The 20,393-nt window shown below is 41.9% G+C and overlaps 1 protein-coding gene across 1 annotated transcript in view; it reads right to left on the bottom strand.

Moving 5' to 3' along the window:
• Positions 1–278: 278 nt before the first annotated feature.
• Positions 279–20,393, bottom strand: part of LOC115140956 (aromatic-L-amino-acid decarboxylase) — a 35,091-nt gene continuing 14,976 nt past the window's right edge. The window contains exons 5-14 of the mRNA XM_029679480.2: positions 17,796–17,930; positions 14,831–14,980; positions 10,142–10,208; positions 9,877–9,971; positions 8,692–8,759; positions 7,395–7,471; positions 5,771–5,790; positions 5,265–5,363; positions 3,315–3,416; positions 279–2,976 (exon numbers count right to left, since the gene is read on the bottom strand). Coding sequence (XP_029535340.1) covers positions 2,776–2,976; positions 3,315–3,416; positions 5,265–5,363; positions 5,771–5,790; positions 7,395–7,471; positions 8,692–8,759; positions 9,877–9,971; positions 10,142–10,208; positions 14,831–14,980; positions 17,796–17,930 — 1,014 coding nt within the window. The 3' untranslated portion in view covers positions 279–2,775. The remainder of the gene's footprint in view (positions 2,977–3,314; positions 3,417–5,264; positions 5,364–5,770; positions 5,791–7,394; positions 7,472–8,691; positions 8,760–9,876; positions 9,972–10,141; positions 10,209–14,830; positions 14,981–17,795; positions 17,931–20,393) is intronic.

Raw genomic sequence — 20,393 nt, 5'->3', positions numbered from 1 at the left:
TGGAAACGCCAAGCAGATGCTTCACATTTATACATCCGGTGAATTACTGGTCTCATTGTTCTATCTGTGGTTTTACTGCTCCAACCTTCGCTGGACTAGGACAATGCTGCCATCTAGTGGTTTGCCAGGGCATCTTACCAAAACTCCTAAATATTGTATTTGAAATGGTGTGATTTTGATAGTGCTGATTTAGTTTTAAATAGGCTAATCATACATAATCATTTGTGGGTACCAATGGACCTTTCCAATCCAATGTGAAAGTATGACATACTCAAATACACACCGCAAACACATTTATTTTGTTGTGTAAAGAGGACAGTACAATGATGCCACGAGGCAGATCAGTAGCAGGAAGCCACAAAGCCACTCAAAGCATATAAAATAATACAGCTATGCTTAAGGTTTTCCTCCTTCAAAAAACATAGGATTGCACTACCACCTTATCGCCATGTAAGAGATGATCAGGTTAACAATACAATTTCCCCCCAGTGTGAGACTGAAGCAGTCAGCCCACTGCTGGTTATATCAAGTAAACACAGACACAAAAGAGACAAAAAGACACCACTACACATATTCTACACACACACACCCCTCCATCCCTCATTCAAAAGGCACACTTGACTTGTGAATCAAACCAGGGACAGGGATATTTTATCTCTCGATTACTTAGTTAATTTATTTTGAGTGACTCCATGACATGCTGGGAATCGCAGCTTAAAGGTCTAATCTAATTCAACTGGTTTGTTTATCCAACAGCCCAACATAAACATCATATGATGTGCATACAGTAGAGTACACATTTGAAACACATTCATATTACCTTCTTAAGGAGAGACCCTCTCAAGTCAATTCCTCCTTGGCTCACTGCTACTGCTGAGGGCATTAAGTGAAGCTAGGTACATATTGTTTTTGTGTCTCTTCAAATCAACTGAGACATTAACTGTTGTCTGTATATTTTATTCATGCAGGGCAAAAGCTTACAGTAAGTGTTTTAACTGATGCTCCCATAAGAGCTCTTATTTGTCTCATCATGTGTCTCATGGGTTATTATGATGTTCAGGACAAAACTGCTTATGCAACAGGGTTGGGGTCAATTCCTTTTCTATTCAGTCGATTAGGGAGTTAAACATTTTTGCTCAATGTTTCTCTATGAGAACATTTTGGAATTAGAATTTTAGTTTACTTTCAGAATTGACTGAATTGAAATGGGAATGGCCACAACTCTAATATAGGCTACCCGTTTATCTGGTATAAGATACCTGTGTCTCTTGTATAAGATACCTGTGTCTCTGGTATAAGATACCTGTGTCTCTGGTATAAGATACCTGTGTCTCTGGTATAAGATACCTGTTTTGCTGGTATAAGATACCTGTGTCTCTTGTATAAGATACCTGTGTCTCTTGTATAAGATACCTGTGTCTCTTGTATAAGATACCTGTGTCTCTGGTATAAGATACCTGTTTCTCTCTTTGGCAAAATCTCAACATGCTGTTAATTTTTTTGGCTTCATGAAAACAGTGAACAGCTCAAACCTTGTGGGATACTAACGGTTTCTATCTCTACTTACTGTATAATAGTGCCAAACCATACAATGTTTTCTGACTCTTAAATGTTTTGAATTGTGAACATGTATAATGTGCAATCTTGTTTTAGGGACCTACACTATCCCAATGTTTAAATCAATATGCCCCTAAGGGGATAAATAATGTTGTACTGAATTGAATACCTCTACTAATCACTCCACTAGAGCAGGTAAACACAGCTGAGTGATCAGAGCCTGGATAAACCTCAGGCAGGATAAAGCCCCACATACTAAGTCCTTGCCTGTATTTTTAGCATGCTGGCCTTTCTCTAAAGTGATTTGGATGAACAGTTGGTTGAGAAGGGACATGGCAGGGTAGGTGAGGGTGGAGAGGGGTTGTAGGAGCAGGTGGGGCATACACAGAGCCCTGAGGGGGGTGGTGCCCGTCTCTAGCCTGGCCTCTCTCATTTAGCATACTGGTGTGGAGTCAGAGCAGAACTCAGTCAGTCTGTTTTTACATAGAACACATGCTTGAGTATTGTCAGTAAACCCTACACTACAGTAACCTATCAGGCAAAACCTTAACATCTGGATATGATTTGCTTCACTCACATACGCACCTTTAATTTATTCACACTCACCAACACAAATTCACTGATTCACATACAACCACACATATAAATACACACATGGGATGAGACAGCAGAGAGAAAGGGCTGCAGTTACAGTATGCTGATGATGTAAACACAGTGAGATCACAGGAGGTTGGTGCCACCTCAATTAGGGAGGATGGGCTCGTGGTAACGACTGGAGCGGAATCGGTGGACTGGTATCAAACACATGGTTTGATGCCATTCCAGTCGCTCCGTTTCAGCCATTATTATGAGCCGTCCTCCCTTCAGCAGCCTCCATTGAGTGAGATCCAGGCCTGTATTCATATAGCATCTCAGAGTAGGAGTGCTGAACTAGGATCACTTTAGCCTTTTACTTCACAAGGAATAAGATAACATGGACACTCCTACTCTGAGACACTTTTTGAGTACCAGCCATGGTCAGGTGGGGTTAGGGCCCTTATTCATCAAGCATCTCAGAGTAGGAGTGCTGAACTAAGATCCGCTTCTAGGATCAATTTAGTATTTTATATTTTAATGAATGGACAGGGGGGGGCTGATCCTAGACCTGCACTCTTACTCTGAAATACTTGATACTTACAGCTCCTGGTCCAACCCAGCCTGTCTAGTCAATGTGGATGGTCAGTGGGGCAGCTCTTGCATGACCTCTTCGGCCAGCTGTATGATGAGTCGCCAGGCCTCGCGGATGTGACGTGACTCGGTGGTGCGGGCGCAGACGGCGAAGCGCAGCACAAACTGACCAGACAGCAGGCACGGCACCAGGTGGATCTTCCTGCCATTGTTGATCCTCTTCAGCAAGGTCTCGTTCACCTCGTTGGAGCCCTTTTAGGAGGAAAGGTAAGATAGTTTGCCTCCCAAATAGCATCCTATTCCCTATATAGTGCACCCTATTACCTATATATCCCATTGGGCTCTGGTAAAAAAAAAGTAGTGCAGTATATAGGGAATAGTGTGCCATTTAGGATGTAACAATAGTCAAATACTTTTTAAAATTTTTAAAAAAAATGTATGCCGGCAATGTGAACTAAAACTATACTATACCATAGACCTAACGATAAATCATTTTAGTCTATTCCAGTCCAAAGATAGTTTCTGAACGTTTATGAACGTTTGATGATCATGTGCTGAACTAACATTCACAGTTGGCTGAATTGTCTTACCTTTAGTCTAAAGCAGACCAGCCCCAAGACGACGTCTGCGCTGATCTCAAAGCGCTGGTCAGCGCGAACCAGGCTCTCAAACTCTTTGGCCAACTCCACATGCTGTGAAGGCAGAGAGACAGTCATTCATTCATACTCAGACAGCCTTCCACTGAAGTCTGAGGTGGTGTTGATGGAAATGCGTTAAGGTGAACTTCTTGATATGCACACTAGGTGGCACCCTAGTATCTTAATTTGAATGAATAATTTTTCCTATAGGGTGGTGTCCTTACAGCAGCTAGCTAGCTGGCTGTTGTAATTTACCTTCAGCAAATGCTGAAACCATAAATTGTAGCTACATTGTCTTTCATGTTCATTTACCCTGGAGAAAGGCTCCATTCTCAATCAAAGGGTTAATGTGATGACAACTGTTAGACATGTGAAAATACTAGAAGAACATTAAAGCACATAGCCCTATCCATACAACTCCCTGAATCGAACGGAAAATGCATTGTTGTTTAGTATGCCCATGGAACCAGATATATCTCAGTCGTAGTACGGAAATTAAAAGCACAAGCTCTTTGACAATGAATCTAGTCATAGAAAGGTCAATATTAGCCCAAAGGCTGGCAGATTGTGACTGTCCAAAGATGATCTACAGTATGCAGCCGGCTATATATTTGTATCCCCGTGGACCGGTTAGTACATAAAACAATCTCCATTCAGGCTGCAAAGGCATCAATTTCCTTTTTAACTTGATTTAGTGGCGACAAAATGGTGGCTAATGCTACTTCCTGACATTGCGTACAGCGTTCAGACCAATGGTAAACAACAGTAGGCTGCAACCTGATTGGCTGAACGCGATACACAACATCCGGGCATTGCAATTAGCCACTAGCATGGTGGTGGGAAACAATGTTTCATAAAGTAAGTATGCTTATATCCCACGTTTTTTTATGCCTTCTCAACATTATATCAAGTTAAGAAGCAAATCGATGCCTTTGCAGCCTGAATGGAGAATGTTTTATGTACGAACCAGTCCACAGGGGATACGAATGTATAGCCGGTTGCATAGATTCCCTTTGGATGATAAAATGAAACAACTCAATATCGCCATCTGCCTGCCTTTGGGCTATGTCAGTATGTACTTTTATGTTTGTACAAAGACGCCCGGAAATCTGAAGAAAATAACCATGAAATAGTCGTCAAACTGTCCAACCTTCCATGGAGGGAAACCTCCAAGCTAAATACCATGTCCTATTTCAGCTCACCCTGTTCAAACTCTTATTCACCACAGGATCAAACATGTCATTCATTCACTAATCTGTGTGTGGCATTGAATGCTTAATGAGAATTGAAACGTGTATCATTGCATGTAATCACAATTACACAGTAGTACATCATGATGTACAGTATTTGTAACCAAAGGCTGAGTGAGAACAGCCAGGACAGGGCTATTAGTAATAACTCCAATGCCAACTCAGTCATTAATGAGGCCAAAACTCTGGTCCTAACTGTGATTATTAGCTGACCACTACACTTCCTCATTCCCAGCCAGTAGGTCACCACCACTATGAGGTTTAATGGTCCGTGTGTGTCCACTATAATTAATTTACTGTTTGTATGTCTATTCAGAAACTGCATGCTGCTGTACCAAGAGGACCCATACAGAGACATTTCTATGTAATATGACCTACAGTAGTCAATGGTCAACTTGTTGAATAGCACTGTTTTGTAAAAAGACAACTGTAGCCTACATATGATTGATTACACACATGCTTTACTGGAGTTGTTCTATCTAATATAGACAGTAGATGAATGCAGTATGCCTCAGTGTATGGCTGGAGGCCTTATGTGTTGTTGCTGCTGCTTCATTTACTGATAGAACTAGATAGACACAGACCAGGCTGATTTGATTGACAGACAGAGGAAGGGAAGGGAACCAAAGCTGTTTCTCTGCTTTGCTGTTACCTTACGGATGTAGTCCTGAAGGCCTTTGAGCCCATACATCCGGAACACAAACCACATCTTGAGAGAGCGGAACCTTCGGCCCAGTGGGATCTGCCAGTGCTGTGAGGTAGTGTGAGGTAGAGGGGGAGAGAGGGTGAGGTAGGGGGAGGTAGAGGGGGAGATAGGGGGAGGTAGAGGGTGAGGTAGGGGAGGTAGAGGGTGAGGTAGGGGAGGTAGAGGGTGAGGTAGGGGAGGTAGAGGGTGAGGTAGGGTGAGGTAGGGGGAGAGAGGGTGCGTTAGGGTGGGGTAGAGGGGGAGATAGGGTGAGGTAGAGGGGGAGATAGGGTGAGGTAGGGGGAGGTAGAGGGTGAGGTAGTGTGAGGTAGAGGGGGAGATAGGGTGAGGCAGAGGGGGATAAGTGGGTTAGGGTTAGTGGAGCAAACAGAATGAACTCCTCTGATATGACATCCGGCGTCACGCTTACACATAGACAGAATATAATGATAATAGATAACCATTCAGCTTACCCTGTAATCTGTGACCAGCCCTGTAAATAAACAGATGAGTAATTATACTATTAGCAATTCACAGCCAACATTTGAATTCACTGTAGTCCATCACTTATAGTGTGTGTGTCTATACCATAGTTAGTGTCTATACAATATATTATGGAATGTTGTTACCATCGCTGAGCTTTATACCAAATCATTACAGCACCTCTCTCTCTCTCTCTCTCTCTCTCTCTCTCTCTCTCTCTCTCTCTCTCTCTCTCTCTCTCTCTCTCTCTCTCTCTCTCTCTCTCTCTCTCTCTCTCTCTCTCTCTCTCTCTCTCTCTCTCTCTCTCTCTCTCTCTCTCTCTCTCTCTCTCTCTCTCTCTCTCTCTCTCTCTCTCTCTCTCTCTCTCTCAGCAAATGAGGTAGATAATAAACAAAAGTCAAATAAACAATCAAAATTAGCAGTAAACATTACACTCACATCAGTTCCAAAAGAATAAAGACATTTCAAATGTCATATTGTAACGATGTGTTAACGTAGTGCAAATACTTAAAGTACAAAAGGGAAAAAATATAAATATGAGTTTCTGTCAGTCTCTCTCTCTCTCTCTCTCTCAATTCAATTAAATCCAAGGGCTTTATTGGCATGGAAAACAGATTTTAACATTGCCAGATCAAGTCTCTCTCTCTCGCTCTCTCTCTCATTGCCTCCACATACAGTAGAAAAGCCCTGTTGCAGTGGCAATAACCTGTAATTTCATTGAGCTGGAGCTGGGGGAGCAGTGGCCTTACTGTGAGCAGCCTCCCTCTGTGAGGAGAGGTTGGCCAGTCTTTTGTCTTTCTGTCAGTCCAATTAAGGAGGAGGCTTCAGGCACAGCTGCAGCCTGCCAGAGGCAGACTCTTGTGCTGTGTAACTGCGTCCCAAATGGCATCGTATTCCCTACATAGTGCACTATGTAGGGCACTATCTAAGGAATAGGGTTCCAATTGGGACACAGACTACATCTGCATCTAAGATGGGTGACACTCTGTCACTGGCTAACACTGGCAGGCAGCGATGCAGCAGGACCATTAGTGGTTGGGAGGACGTGAGGGACATCGGTAATTGTTTTAGAGTGACATATTGTGTAAGGCGTGTTATTAGGAGAGCGTTTGGACGCTTTATTGTATTAGCTCTCTAACACAAGCACACACAAACATACAGTGCAACTACAGTACATGAACACATGCACACACACACGTTTGTACACACACACGTTTGCACACACACACTCGAGCATATGCACACACGTTTCCACGCGTACACACACACACACACACTTCCTAGCCATATAAAACATGGGGCTATGGTGGTGAGTATTAGTTTATCCACCTTGGGTTTATTAGCAAGCCTAAAGCCAGCAGGATTGTGAGGTGAGTAAGCCGACAGACCCTCAGATCCATGATGCGATGTACTGGGCTCTCACACTAACACCATTCACATCCCATTACATTACAGGGACTCCAGACATCATCTGCACTTGATCAAATTAAACCAGTATACTTTAAATAGCCTGATGAGACTATTGCTAGATTTACCACATTTAAACCTAATAGATTGGGAATAACACAAAAAAGTGATGTCAATACAGACTATTGTCAGTGTAAAAATATCTACCTGACTCTTGATGATCATGTTTCAGGTATAGAGGATCCATCTTGAAGGCCCCAATGAGATCAGATCTTTTCCTCACCCTATGGACAGACACTGAAACACTTAAACTCTGTTACCCTCTTAGAGCTCCCACAGAAAACAGAAGGGAAGGCTAAAGGGCAAGGCTTTTTAAGAAAAGCACAGAAAACGGCTCCCCCACATACAGAAGCTGTTCAGTGCTACATTAAGTCTTACAAAAGACACACATTACTGAAGTAATTTATCATCTCTATTTTATTGACGTATAATTCTCTTTTTGTTAACTTATATTGAACAATAAAGTATTGTATTGTAAAGTGACAATGGTCTAATGGGACACCCTACAGTGGATGACACTGCAGCAGGCAGCAGAAATCATGTTGACAATGACTTGGCACCACTTGTGCTCTAGATTTGAGTTGAAAGAATTCTGTTTTCACAATCAGTTGAGCATGAAATAAGGAAGTAAGATTATAAGTGAGACCAGGGTCTCTCAGTTACACATTCACCTGACGTATTGTTACAAACTGTTATAAACCAATAATACCACACTACTATTCATAAACTGAGATGCTACAAGTAATTTGACCTTTGTTCCAGTTATTAAAATACACTATAGCGTCATAAAAAAAGAAGCAGACAGCTATTTCTGAGCAGACTATACAAGTCTCTCCTTACATAAGTCATTTCCTTTGTGAACTGACTTTGTTAACTGACTTTGTTAACTGACAACTCACCGGGGATGGAGGAGGGCATTGAGCGTTCTATCAACAAGAAATGTTGGGGTTGTTTGTGGGGTGATGAGAGAGGGGGCAGATGGGATGCCTATTCCCACCCACTCTGTTTAAAGAATGCTTTAGGTGTCTAGATAGTGCTTCTGGAGGTGACTTTGTTATGACGGCCCATTGTAGAGTAGTGTAGTCAATAGCCACAATAGCAACAGTGTAACTAAGGATGGGGAGAATAGATCTTAGGTTATAGACACGTATACAGTTGCACAGTGTCGTGCTGAGCTCACAAGGCAGTTTAGATTTGAATCAATATTAAAAACCATGTTGAAGCTGCTCCCCTCTCCCCATAGAACAGAAAAGATGGAAAAAAAATAGGGAAAAATATATATATATATATTATACAAATAAAGATTTTACTTAAGGAAGTATGTTTTTATTTAAATGACCAGCAGGGAATTGTACAGACTGTCCCCCCGGTCAGATAAAACAACCTGTTCATTAATAAAACAATGTTTCTAGAAAGGCTGACTGTCAATCACTTGATAACTTACCACATTGTAGAGCAGTCAAAGTTGACTAACAACCATTTGTGTGGGTTGAAATTGAATGAGTCTGCAAACTGAAAGAGATAAAAGAGTCAGCCATTCAAATCAGCTGATTTCGATGCAAATGTACAGGTCACCCTCATAATACACAAGCCATTTTTTTCCATTTCACTGTAGGAAAACAGTAGTCTTATAATATATTTGACTTGTCAAAGCCCCTTGTTGCCACCACTAGGTTTGCACTGACTGCAGCTGGCTTACCAACACAACAGATAACATATTTCACTAGGATGGCTCCAAATATATGGCGTACGCAGCATATCTAACACCTAGGCAACCTTTATTTGAAATGCTAAATAGAGCATCTTGCACAATAACTCTATTGTCACCACCTTGATTCCTCAAAGAGAGAAATCTCCAGTCTCATCTATTTGCTCTCTATCGCTGCTTTTCTAATATCCTTCCCATCTGCCTTCACAGACGCAATAAAAGCAGACAGCAGTAGGAGACAATATCAATCAGAGGGGCACGTGCCCAGTTGTTACCATGCTGACAGATGCAGGAGCCTGCCTATCACTCATATCCTAGCAACCAGCCTCAGCTGCAGAGGGAGCCGGTGTGCCTGACTGCCTGTCATTCAGGTGTGTGTGTGTGTGTGTGTGTGTGTGTGTGTGTGTGTGTGTGTGTGTGCGTGCGCGTGTGTGTGTGCCCGCCTCCTCTACTACATCCCTGACCCCCCCACCCCCAACCCCAACATTGTTTGAACTTGTGTCGCTAATAAACAGTGATATTTCTTGGACGAGGAGAGCAGCAGGGTTTTATCTAAAGGTCTGATGATGCCTGAGGAAATTACTTTAGCCTTATCTATGCTCTCAGTGTGTCTCTCCACTCGGCTTCGCTCGGCTGGAGAGACGCATGCTGTTCAAAAGGCCAACGGATGCTCTTCTAATTTCCTACCAATTTTTGGGCATATTACTCATTCTAGCACACTTCCCTCTTGACAGTTAAATTAAGTTATTATCAAACACAAATTATAATGGGTGTAAATACAAGTATGTTCACTGACAATTTAACTGGAAGTGTGTGTGTGTGTGTGTGTGTGTGTGTGTGTGTGTGTGTGTGTGTGTGTGTGTGTGTGTGTGTGTGTGTGTGTGTGTGTGTGTGTGTGTGTATTTGTGGCTGGTTTCTAACCTCAATGCCGTTCAACAGGGGTCTGAATTCAGGACAAATAAAGGAACTCCCAGCATATGCAGCATCAATGTGCATCCAGATTTTCTCTGCATTACCTGAGACAAAAATACAAATGTGTAGAACCAGTAGTACAGAAACATACAGAGCTGGTCCTGAGACATGGCTGTAGAGTAGATTCCTATGTCTTTATCAGTCTACAACACATGTCAGTGCTAATAGACAGCCTTTAGGAGTGTGTTAATAATGCTTTGAGAATCATACTTACATATGGGCCCAAGATCAGTAATGTGATCAAATGCACACGAGGGAGTGGTCCCAAGAGTAGCACAGAACTAAATGAAAGAACACAAATCAACAACTCATAAAGTCACATCTTCATGACAACAATGAGTGAGGTGTACTGTATTATAATGGTCTTACAAAGACCTCTAGCATAACTGAAAATATGCCATAATACATGAACGATATGATAATCATACCTGCAATTTCCTCCTCTAAAGACAGCCATAGAAAGAGATTTGTCCATTCACATAAACACTGTGATTAGGACATCTTTGTCCATTGGGAGACAGACTATGCCAGTATAGTAATCATTACACATAGTGATCTCCTGCCGTTTATCATGGGTTAACAAGATCCAGTTTCATTTGGTTTGGCAGAGGAGGCGATTACAATTAACAGTTCATGCTATTTAGGCCTCAGGGCATGGTACACACAGACACTAGTGGACGGGGAGAGGAAGATGAACGGTGAATTACATCTTTCTCCCAACTGTTGCCACTGAGTCTGTGTGTGGGTTCTAGGGCTAGACTGTTGTTTCAATACGCATGTTCTTTCTGGAAATATACAGTACATTACATTATATTCATAAGAGTGTGTTTGTGGACTGCATTGGACTATTGGTTATTTCTGTTTGACTATTGTCTGGACAGTTGATTGTGGCATTTTCTTTATAATAAGGGGAAAATGAATGTGTCCATTCTAAGTGGCAATCTGCCGCCTCAAAGCTTGTCCATGTAAATGGACATGTGTTCTATTCTTACATAGAAGGGGATGAGTGTGTTATGTTCTTACATACAGTGCCTTGCAAAACAATTCACCTCCTTGGCGTTTTTCCTATTTTGTAGCATTACAACCTGTAATTTAAATTGATTTTTTATTTGGTTTTCATGGATATACACAAAATAGTCCAAATTGGTGAAGTGAAAATAAAAATAAAAACTTGTTTCCAAAAATTATTTAAAAAATTCTAAACGGCAAAGTGGTGTGTTCATATGTATTCACCCCCTTTGCTATGAAGCCCCTAAATAAGATCTGGTGCAACCAATTACCTTCAGAAGTCACATAATTAGTTAAATAAAGTCCACCTGTGTGCAATCTAAGTGTCACATGATCTGTCACATGATCTCAGTATATATACACACCTGTTCTGAAAGGCACCAGAGTCTAAGCAAGGGGCGCCACCAAGCAAACGGCACTATGAAGACCAAGAAGCTCTCCAAACAGGTCAGGGACAAGCTTGCGGAGATGTACAGATCAGGGTTGGGTTACAAAAAAATGTATCTGAAACTTTGAACATCCCACAGAGCACCATTATGTTTTTCCATCGGCAGGGACTGGGAAACTGGTCAGAATTGAAGAAATGATGGATGGCACTAAATACAGGGAAATTCTTGAGGGAAACCTGTTTCAGTCTTCCAGAGATTTGAGACTGGTACGGAGGTTCACCTTCCAGCAGGACAATGACCCTAAGCATACTGCTAAAGCAACACTCAAGTGGTTTAATGGGAAACATTTAAATGTCTTGGAATGGCCCAGACCTCAATCCAATTGAGAATCTGTGGTATGACTTAAAGATTGCTGTATATCAGCGGAACCCATCCAACTTGAAGGAGCTGGAGCAGTTTTGCCTTGAATAATGAAGAAAAATCCCAGTGGCTAGATGTGCCAAGCTTATAGAGACATATCCCAAGAGACTTGCAGCTGTAATTGCTGCAAAAGGTGGCTCTACAAAGTATTGACTTTGTGGGCGTGAATAGTTATGCACGCTCAAGTTCTGTTTTTTTGGTCTTATTTCTTGTTTGTTTCACAATAAAAATCTTCAAAGTAGGCATGTTGTGTAAATCAAAATGATACAAACCCCCTAAAAATACATTTAAGACCCCTTTTTTTCCAATTTTCGCCTAAATGACATACCCAAATCTAACTGCAAGGATATTTTTTTATATATTTTTTTAACCTTTATTTAACTAGGCAAGTCAGTTAAGAACAAATTCTTATTTTCAAGGAGGCCTAGGAACAGTGGGTTAACTGCCTGTTCAGGGGCAGAATGACAGATTTGTACCTTGTCAGCTCGGGGATTTGAACTTGCAACCTTCCGGTTACTAGTCCAACGCTCTAACCACTAGGCTACCCTTTGAAAGGAAACACTTTTAAGTTTGTGGAAATGTGAATTGAATGTAGGAGAATATAATACAATAGATCTGGTAGAAGAAAATACAAAGAAAAAAAACAACCAATCTTTTTCTACCACCATCTTTGAAATGCAAGAGAAAAGTCATAGTTCTAGCCATCACTTGGGTTGTAATTCCGATGGTGTCCACAAGATGGCAGCAGTATATGTGCAAAATTTCAGACGGATAACTTGAAGAATGAGCGAACTACATGACATTTAGTGTGAAGTCCCCAGGTACATTTGGGAAAATCATGAAGGAGACATTCGCATTCATATTCCATTTTCAGCAAGAATATCGCCAAATCTGTATATTTGGACTTTGATTTAGCTTTCCAAGTATTAGTATCCATATTATAAGTTCAAAACAACCAGTTTTCATAACTTCATAACTCTGAATATCCTTATAATTTTTCTCCAAAATGAAAAGGCATGCTGTCGTACAAGGTTAGTAGCTACATTTTACAACATATACATGGATACTCCCGTAGAGCCCAGCTCGTTGGATATCTAACTAACTTTGTTTGACCCTGATTGGTGCTTATTTGACAAAGATACAGTCGTTCAAGTGATGGCCGCCCACGTCATCGGCGTGCCAAGAAGGCATCGCTCTCTGACCAAATATGGTGTCCTATAGGATATACTACACCCCTAATGAAATAGTGAAGTCTTGTTACCTTCTAGGATCTCTGCAGAATAGATACGAACGTGATTTGACTCGTTGAAACAACGTTTAGGGTGAGATTTTCACAAATTCCTTTCTTTGCAAATTGAACGAGTGGAAATACAAAATCGATCGCGCATGCTATATGGACCTTTTTAGAATATGAAAAAGGATTTTATCTAACAAAACAACACTTCATGTTATCTTTGGGACCATTTGGATGATAAATCAGAGCAAGATCAATCCTATCGCGGTGAAAAATATGTTTTGTTGTTAGGAGCACTCCTCAAACAATAGCATGGCATTTTTTCCGCAGTAATAGCTACTGTAAATTGGACAGTGCCGTTATATTAACAAGAATGGAAGCTTTCAGCCGATATAAGACATTTGTTGTTTCTCTACAATCTGGATCTTGACATAATGCGCTGCATGATTTACAACTGTCCCATTGACGGGAACGCTGATTGAGTTTGAGCTTAAATGTATTATATTTTTACAGGGACAGTGCACATTAATCAATGTTTCAGTAAAAGTGCCGGTTTTAGCCAGCCGGCTATTTTTCAACCGCATTCCCTGGGCAGGTTATTAAAAACAATTACAATTACAATATAGACAATCATTGAGCAGTGAGCACACAGAGCAACATAGGACAAGCAAGACGTAGCATACAGACAGAGCAACATAGAACAAAAAGCCGCAAGATAAAATTCATAAAAGCAACAAAGTGTTTCCACACCTCACAAGCTACAGACAACAGACCTTTAGCCATGTCTTCATGCATTTTGTGAAAGTGTGATATGTAGTGCAGTTATGTGTGTCTGATGGCAGTGTATTCCAGACATGGGAAGCTCTCACAAAAAGCGGATTTACTAAAGGTGCTTTTCCTTAAGGGAACTATACAGTCACCTCTCATGGCAGACCTTGTGGATCTGCTGCCATATGTCTGGGTTTTCTGTTTAACAAAAATACTGAGTGGAGGGGGAGCCAGGCCATTTAGGATCTTGAATACAAGACATGCGTTGGTGTATTGCACAAGATTTTCCCAACTCAGGAGCTCATGCTTTCTGAGGATGTAACAGTGATGATGGCTATTGGGCTTCCTATCAAGCACTTTGAGAGCCTGTTTGTAGACAGACTGAATATGTTTTAATGTTGTACAGCAAGCTTGGGCCCAACTAGTCAAGCAGTATGTTAAGTGGGGGAGTATCATAGATTTGAAGTACAATTTTGCTACCTCTGTAGTCAAACAATTTCGTATAAATCGGAAATTGGCTAGGTGGAATTGAGTTATTTGAATTACCTTTTTCACATGCTTTTTAATAGAGAGGTTGGAATCAAGTATGATGCCAAGGTAGTTCAAATTAGATACCACCTGGAGCTTCTCCCCTGACACATAGACATCTGGCTCAGTAGCATCTGTTGCCCTCTTTGTGAAGAACATGCAAACAGCTTTTTCACATTGAGATGCAAACACGAGTCACTGAGCCATTTTGTAACCTGGACCATTACGGTAGTGAGTTCTTGTGCAGCTTGTTGTTTGCTCTTTGTTGTTTGCTCATTTGAACTTCAGACCCAGTACAGACCGAAGGCAGATCATTAATGTACAGGCTGAACAGGAGGAGCCCCAGTATTGACCCTTGGGGCATGCCCACATCATAGCCAAGAGTGGGCGACAGCTCACTGACACACTGAGTTCTGCCTTCAAGGTATGATTTCTGCCTTCAAGGATCCTTAAGAAGTTTTAAATTTAAGGCAGCAAAATAGGAAATATGCCAAGGGGGTGAATACTTTCGCAAGCCACTGTACTGTAGAATGAGATGAGTGTGTTCTGTTCTTACGTAGAAGGGGATGAGTCCTGCAGCCTTGTCTTCCTGTATCATTCTCCGGAGGGTCTCTCCCTGAACAGCGTACTTGTCGGACTGCTCCGTTGGAATCTTCTTCATCCTCACTCCGGCAATCATACCTGCTCGTTCCACCGAGCAATGAGCCTGTTCAAAGAGAGTAGAGTAGAGTTAACACAGGTGACTTCAAGATAGCCAACTATGTCACAACCCAAAAAGAGTAGATGATATACATGTAGATCACTTCAAGAAATTGAACAACGTCAGACCAAAGAGAGTAGAGCTCCTAAGATAGCCAACAACATCACAAAGAGAGATAATGATTTTGGTGACTTAAAGAGAGCCAACATCGTCACGGCAACCAGATTTAAGCAAGATCATGATAATAGGTTATTTTACAGTATTCTAAATTAGCATTCTATCTCGGCATATAGTACTCTACATTTGGCCAAAGATTAAATAATGTTTGTAGTCCGTCCATCATGTAAGATGTTAAAGTACCAGTTGTACTGTGTAACGTCACGGCTATTTTCCTCTTCCCTATAAAGGCCAGTGTTGTCCTAGGGGCAGAGCAATAATCTAATCCCATCCTGCTCAGGTCAACAGAGCATAGCTAGCATGACTGTGCTGCCTGACAAACAGACCCATATAACAAGAAAGGCTTACCAAGAAAAACTTCCAAAATTACTAATTCAAGTCAGAAAGGAGTTGGAGAAAGCTACAAAAAAAGCAGAGATGTATTTCTTTTTAGCTCACTTTAATTCATTGTACAGGATGTAAAAAGGGGATGTCTCCCTCAGAGTGACCTGACCATTCCACTGACCATTTATAGCCCAGTGGCCCTTTGAAACAAAAGAATATAGGGGTCTCCCGAGTGGGGCAGCAGTCTAAGGCACTGCGCCATTTGGAGGTTTCAGCCGGTGGGGCTTTACTTGGCTCATCGCGCTTTAGTGCCTCCTTGTGGCAGGCCAGGTGCCTGCGGGCTGACCCCGGTCACCAGTTCAACAGTGTTTCTTCTGACACATTGGTGTGGCTGGCTTCCAGGTTAAGCTGGTGGGTGTTAAGGAGCGCGGTTAGGCGGGTCATGTTTCGGAGGACACATGACTCCACCATCGCCTCTCGCGAGCCCATTGGGGAGTTGCAGCGATGAGACAAGATCGAATATTGGGGAGAAAAAGGGGGTAAAAAATATATATATATACAAAAAATAAATAATAATAATAATAATAAATAAACACAACAATATAAAATAATTATGATGATAATATATTTCAAGGTAATTGGAAAATTATAGCACTAAATAATACTAATAATAATGTGCATTTGAGCATGTACAGTATGTGACATTTGTAGTGCTACAATTAATGAAACTTTGATTAACGAGACATTATTTATCTTATCATTTGTATTATTTTGTACTAGAATACATATGATCATTATTTGCCATTGTTGAGTCTCAATGGGCCACTAGGCTATACATAAGTGCAATGGTCAGGTCACTGAAGGAGACGTCATCGTCCGGGCTCTGGCTGGGCCACTCAAGGACATTCAAAAACTTGTCACGAAGCCACTCCTCCGTTAGGAGTTGTTGTCCTGTTGGAAGGTGAACCTTCGCCCCAGTCTGAGGTCCTGAGCGCTTTGGAGCAGGTTTTCATCAAGGATCTCTCTGTACTTTGCTCTGTAAATCTTTCCCTCAATCCAGACTAGTCTCCGAATCCCTGCCATTGAAAAACATTCCCACAGCATTTTGCTGCCACCACCATGCTTCACTGTAGGGATGGTATTGGCCAGGTGATGAGCAGTGCCTGGTTTCCTCCAAACTTGACGCTTGGCATTCAGACCAAAGGTGAATACAAAGAGTTCAATCTTGGTTTCATCAGACCAGAGAATCTTGTTTCCTCATGGTCTGAGAGTTTTTAGGTGTTTTTTGGCAAACTCCAAGGGGGCTGTCTTGTGCCTTTTACTGAGGAGTGGCTTCCGTCTGGCCACTCTACCATAAAGGCCTGATTGGTGGAGTGCTGCAGAGATGGTTGTCCTTCTGGAAGGTTCTCCCATCTCCACAGAGGAACTCTGGAGCTCTGTCAGAGTGACCATCGGGTTCTTGGTCACCTCCCTGACCTAGGCCCTTCTCCCCTGATTGCTCAGTTTGGCCAGGTGGCCAGCTCTAGGAAGAGTCTTGGTGGTTCCAAACTTCTTACATTTAAGTATGATCGAGGCCACAGTGTTCTTGGGGATTTTCAATGCTGCAGACATTTTTTGGTACCCTTCCCCAGATGTGTGCCTCGACACAATCCTGTCTCGGAGCTCTACAGACAATTAATTCAACCCCATGACTAAGTTTTTGCTCTGACATGCACTGTCAACTGTTGGACTTTATATAGACAGGTGTGTGCCTTTCCAAATCATGTCCAATCAATTGAATTTACCACAGGTGAATTCCAATCAAGCTGTAGAAACCTCTCAATTTAAAGTCTCATAGCAAAGGATCTGAATACTTATGTAAATACGTTATTTTTTTATATATATATACTGTATACACATTTGCAAACATTTCTAAAAATATGTTCTTGCGTTGTCATTATGGGTTATTATGTGTAGATTGATGAGAGAAACATTTTATTTAATCAATTTTAGAACAAGGCTTTATGTAACAAAATGTGGAAAAGTGAGGGTGTCTGAATACGTTCCTAATGCAGTGTATATCATATTTTAAACAATAGATAAAGAGGAACTAATACCCAAAATTATAACGATAAAAAACGAACATTTGTTTTTTTATTTTGTGAATTATTCCCTCTTTATCTATTGGTTAATAACCAATAATAACATTAGAAGTCCAAAACGCACCTGCATTACGGTGGGTCTGATTGGGTTAAAGTGCTCTAAAGTACTCATCTAGTTTTGTGGCCTGACCTGTTCAGGGTAGGAGTAGGATTAATAAGAGCATGAGTAGAAACCTGACCTGGTCGGAGGAGTAGGCCACCAGTTTGGAGGTAATGCCAGTCTCTGGACGCTGTGGGTCACTGGCCAGGATCATTCTGACCGCCCTGGAGCGGGCAGCTAGGAGAGCCACCAGAGTCGCCTCACTGGCCGTACCCTTCAGAAAGACAGAGGAAAGTAAGTGGGGTGACTTTCAATGACTTCAGTCAAACCAGTAGGCCTTGCAACATATACCTCATCTGGTGTCTTTGAGAGGGTCAAGACAAACTGTCTTGGGAAGTCTGGTTAGATCAGATACCCAGTGCAAAATGTTTTATAAAACACGTACTTTATGTAAAATCTGCTCCATACAAACCTGATGGTTTTCAAAGAACTCTTGTTCTTTACTGAGGCTATTCATATGCACAGCCACTAAGCATCATCAATGCCTATTGAGTCAGCTCGTTGTTTTGTTAGAATATCCTTTGATCCTATCTGTCCACACCTTAATGACTGAAAATAACTGATATGTCTCAGACACCCACAAGTCATTTGTTCAACTATTATTTAGGAAATTGTATGCGACACAACAAATGTTCAGATTGCAAATATCGAGCATGACTCCTGAACTAATGGAAATATCAAGTTAGATCACCTAAATCAATCCATCCTGAGTTTTACAATGGTGTGAAGTGGCGCTCTGGCTGTGGTTTCAGGAAGGAGGCGGCCGATAAGTTGGCGTGGTGTATAACTCAGGATGAGGGTGTTTAGTCGATTAACAGGGAGTAAATAATAAAGCCGTCAAAAATATACACTAAAGCTGCGCTGTCAAATAACCTAAACCAGACCTCAATCATGCCTGCATGGGTCTCCCGAGTGGCGCAGCGGTCTAAGACATTTCATCTCAGTAAAAGAGGCATCACCACAGTCCCTGGTTTGAATCCAGGCTGTATCACATCCGGCTGTGATTGGGAGTCCGGCGCGCACAATTAACCCAGCGTCGTCCAGGTTCGGCCGGGGTAGGTCGAACCTAGTCGAACATTGTAAATAAGAATTTGTTCTTAACTGACTTGCCTAGTTAAATAACGGTTGCATCCTGACCTTAACCCTGTCTAGTAGATGAATGACAGATATTAAATAGCAATCATTAATCAACATGTTTCATAAAAAGGGCCTACATGAACATAGGCTCCAAATCATTATGACCATCTTCAGGTAAAGCATTTGACATTACATACTGTAATTAGGCTATACACTTTTAAATAATATTGTAGAACCATGCCTAAAGCATTAAAAACCCAGGATACATGTTTCTCTCCCCAATGTATTTAGCAACATTGCATTACCCAACACCACAAGATAATTGGCACTCCCGAACGCAGCTTCAGACCCCCAACCTGAGCATGGTCAAAAGGAACAAACAATTCACCTCTTCAAATTCAAGGATTAAAGTAATTGTCCAGTGAAAATCTCCCTTTTAAAGGTTCAGATTCTGTTAACTTATACCCAAATGTTGTTGATCCTATACTTGTATTTGTGGCCAAAGCAGGAATTGGAGAAAAAAACTCCACCTCAAACTTGTATCACAAAGAGACCGTTTAAAAATGCTTGCTATTTCCTCATAGAAGATGATATCATCCTCCTGAGAAGGATGAGCTGGCCAATCAAATCAAATTTTATTTATCACATGCGCCAAATACAATCCCTGTAATTATCTATGCATGTAATGACCATGCATAGATAATAAACAGAAAGTAAAAGATGTGGACAATGGGGGGCCGTCAATGCAAATCGTCCGAGTAGCCATTTGATTAGCTGTTCAGGGGTAGAAGCTGTTAAGAAGCCTTTTGGACCTAGACTTGGCACTCCGGTACCGCTTGTGGTAGCAGAGAGAACAGTCTATGACTAGGGTGGCTGGAGTCTTTGGCAATTTTTAGGGCCTTCCTCTGACAACGCCTGGTATAGAGATCCTGGTTGGTAGGAAGCTTGACCCCAGTGATGCACTGGGCCATATGCACTACCCTCTGTAGTGCCTTGTGGTCGGAGGCCAAGCAGTTGCCATACTAGGTGGTGATGCAACCAGTAAGGATGCTCTTGATGGTGCAGCTGTAGAATATTTTGAGGATCTGAGGATCCATTCCAAATCTTTTCAGTCTCCTCAGGGAGAATAGGCATTGTCATTTCCTCTTCACGACTGTCATGGTGTGTTTGGACCAAAGAAACTCGTTGGTGTTGTGGACACCAAGGAACTTGAAGCTCTCAACCTGCTCTCAATCCACTACATCCCCGTCGATGAGAATGGGGGTGTGCTCGGCCCTCCTTTTCCTGTAGTCCACGATCATCTCCTTTGTCTTGATCACGTTGAGGGAGAGGTTGTTATCACTGCCAGGCCTCTGACCTCCTCCCTATAGGCTGTCTCATCGTTGTCGGTGATCAGGCCTACCAATGTTGTGTCGTCGGCAAACTTAATGATGGCGTATTGGAGTCGTGCTTCGCCATGCAGTCATGAGTGAACAGGGAGTACAGGAGGGGACTGAGCACACACACCTTAGGGGACCCATGTTGATGATCAGCGTGGCAGATGTGTTGTTACCTAACCTTACCACCTGGGGGAAGCCCGTCAGAAAGTCCAGGATCCAGT

The sequence above is a fragment of the Oncorhynchus nerka genome, linkage group LG14, assembly GCF_034236695.1.
Source record: "Oncorhynchus nerka isolate Pitt River linkage group LG14, Oner_Uvic_2.0, whole genome shotgun sequence".
Lineage (NCBI taxonomy): Eukaryota > Metazoa > Chordata > Actinopteri > Salmoniformes > Salmonidae > Oncorhynchus > Oncorhynchus nerka.
This window is presented reverse-complemented; position numbering and strand designations above follow the sequence as displayed.